Consider the following 2,891-nt stretch of genomic DNA (forward strand, 5'->3'; position numbering starts at 1 on the left):
TACACCGGGTGCCCCAACTTTTGAGGGGACCCAGGGGCCGAGCTCTGCCCAACGCCCCAATAGGTCATCCAATAGAAACCTTTCTGTCTCTCTGTCTGTTGGATCTTGAAGAGACCAAGGCGAGGAGGAGGTCACCCCCAGAAAGCCCTATGTAAATCCTGGTGTTGGGTGGGTGGGTAGGTGCATGGGGAGGGGGTAAAGAGAAGAAGGGGAAATAAACCTCTTCGGCTGGAGTAGGGTTCGGGTGAGCATATTTCCTTATCCGGGAATCGCAGGCGGGGCGGCCATTGGCTCCGAGGATCACGTGGGTCCCTAACTTTGTTCACTTGACAGTAAGTAGGAGGGCTTTCGGAAACAGGAAAACGAGTCAGGGGTCGGAATAAATTTTAGTATATTTTGTGGGCAATTCCCAGAAATTAATGGTTATGAGTTCTTTTTTGATCAACTCAAACTATGTCGACCCCAAGTTCCCTCCCTGCGAGGAATATTCACAGAGCGATTACCTACCCAGCGACCATTCGCCCGGGTACTACGCCGGCAGCCAGAGGCGAGAGAACAGCTTCCAGCCGGAGGCGGGCTTCGGACGGCGAGCGGCGTGCACAGTGCAACGCTACACGGCCTGCCGGGACCCTGGTCCCCCGCCGCCTCCACCACCACCCCCGCCGCCCCCGCCACCTCCTGGGCTGTCCCCTCGGGCTCCTGCGCCACCGCCCTCCGGGGCCCTCCTCCAGGAGCCCGGCCAGCGCTGTGAGGCGATCAGCAGCAGCCCCCCGCCGCCTCCCTGCGCCCAGAACCCCTTGCACCCCAGTCCGTCCCACTCCGCGTGCAAAGAGCCCGTCGTCTACCCCTGGATGCGCAAAGTTCACGTGAGCACGGGTGAGTGCGTGGGCACCCCTTCCCCCTCCCACCCCGGGCGCTTTACACCGAAGGGACCTCCGGGGCATGGGGGGGAGGGTGGAGCTGGGGTAAGCCAATTGTCCCCCGCAGTAAACTCGCCATTGTAAGAGATTTACGGTCGCCTGTTTTCAGAGCCACATAATTACATCCCCCATAAATTTTTATGGCCTGGTGGGCCCCGCGCCTTTGAAGTCGGTTCCCCATCCTCTTTACCATTCTCACCAGAGACTTTTTCGTCAGGGAGATGCAGTCTTAGTGAAGTTGGAAGTTGAGGAGGAGTGTGGGCCGTGGGAGACTGGGGGAAGAGGAGGAGGAGGGAATTTGTATTTCAGTAGAGACATGAGTTAACTCCCAGAATTTATTTTTTTTCCCCCTTTCTTTCCTCTAGTCACTCCTTGGCCCGGGAAGTAGGCAAAAGTTTTTACTGGGGACAGACAATGTTTGGAATTGGAGCAGTAATGGTGGGAACTAAAACTAAAAGAGGAAAGCTTTAGGGAAGCCCCCTCCCTCTCCTACCCCCTCCCATTCTTCCATCCTAGTCCTCGGCCAAGGGGAGATAGGGTGGTCAAAACCCTGTGAAGAATTTTACCCCTCCATGAGGATACCCAAACAACAACAAACACGTCCCCCCCCCCATAAAAAACAAAAACAAAAAACAAAACACTTTTGAGATCTCTTTCTCTTCATTCATTAGGTCCGTCTTTCTTTTTTTTCTTTACCTCTTATCTTGGTGAAGAAGAGGGGGGCGGGGGGCGGGGGGAGGGAGAGATACTGTGTTGTTAGCTGGAAGAAAGGGCTTTTCCTCCTCCCTTTCGGGGGCAATAAAACTTTCTCTTTCTCCCTCTCTCTGTGTGTGTCCAGTAAATCCCAATTACACCGGCGGGGAGCCCAAGCGCTCTCGGACCGCCTACACTCGCCAGCAGGTCTTGGAGCTGGAGAAAGAATTTCACTACAACCGCTACCTGACGAGGCGCCGGAGGGTGGAGATCGCCCACGCGCTCTGCCTTTCCGAGCGCCAGATCAAGATCTGGTTCCAGAACCGGCGCATGAAGTGGAAAAAAGACCATAAGTTGCCCAACACCAAGATTCGTTCAGGTGGCACGGCCGGCGCAGCCGGAGGGCCCCCAGGCCGGCCAAACGGAGGCCCCCCCACCCTCTAGTGCCCCCCACGTGGGAACCTAGAACCTCGGGGCAGGGGTGGGCATCGAGTGCAAGAGGGCAGGGAGGGGCCCCGGGGCTTCGGCCCGGACAAAAACCTGTCAACCCTCCCCCCCCACTTTATCTATATAGGAATAAACACAGAGGAGGGGGAGGGGAAGCTTTATTTATAGAAATGACAATGGGGAGCCTGGTGAGGCCCCTCAGAAGCAAGGTTCAAGTCTCTTGCTTTCTTCCTTAAAAAAAAAAAAGAAGAAGAAAGGAAAAGACAGCAAGAGCAATAGGAGGAGGCTGCAGCTCGTCGTTTTCAGCTTTGGCGAAGATGGATCCACGTTTCATCTTTAATCACGCCAGGCCCAGGCCCATCTGTCTTGTTTACTCTGCCGAGGAGAGGACGGGCCTCGGTGGCGACCATTACCTCGACACTCGGCTAACAAATGAGACCCAGGCTCGGCGGCCGCCACCTCTGCTGCTGCGGCTGCTGGAAAACGGCCTGGATTCTCTTTCTTTGTTTTCCACTCCAGACATCCTACGAAAGCACAGTGTTGTGACCACGGTAACAAACACACGCACAGCTTATTTCCTACCCCTTCCGGTGACCGTTCACGGGAACAATGACTGCTAGTTGCCCCCTGGCACCTTGGGGCTGGTGGTGGAAAAAAAGGGGCAGATGAGGGTGGGAGACAGCTTTGGCATCACAGGAACCGGCAGGGAAATTGAGGCAAAAAGAGAGACTCAGAGACCCAGAGACTGGGTGAGGACCTTCCTCTGGAAGACAGAGCCTGGCCAAGCAGGGTGAGGGGCCTGGTATTCTCTTAAAGGTGGCCCAACCCTGC

At 55.9% G+C, this 2,891-nt stretch overlaps 1 protein-coding gene across 1 annotated transcript; it reads left to right on the top strand.

The window, feature by feature from the left end:
• The first annotated feature begins 419 nt into the window (after positions 1–419).
• Positions 420–2,057, top strand: HOXB4 (homeobox B4). Its single transcript, XM_006833656.1, has 2 exons — positions 420–876; positions 1,759–2,057. The coding sequence occupies exons 1-2, from the start codon at positions 420–422 to the stop codon at positions 2,055–2,057; spliced, it is 756 nt and encodes a 251-aa protein (XP_006833719.1).
• The last annotated feature ends 834 nt before the right edge of the window (positions 2,058–2,891 follow it).

Source organism: Chrysochloris asiatica, unplaced genomic scaffold, assembly GCF_000296735.1.
Source record: "Chrysochloris asiatica unplaced genomic scaffold, ChrAsi1.0 scaffold00007, whole genome shotgun sequence".
Lineage (NCBI taxonomy): Eukaryota > Metazoa > Chordata > Mammalia > Afrosoricida > Chrysochloridae > Chrysochloris > Chrysochloris asiatica.

Coding starts and splice junctions, on each gene's coding strand:
- HOXB4 (XM_006833656.1), top strand. CDS start 420: ATGGTTATGAGTTCTTTTTTGATCAACTCAAACTATGTCGACCCCAAG. Junction 877..1,758: donor CAAAGTTCACGTGAGCACGG/GTGAGTGCGTGG, acceptor GTGTGTGTCCAG/TAAATCCCAATTACACCGGC.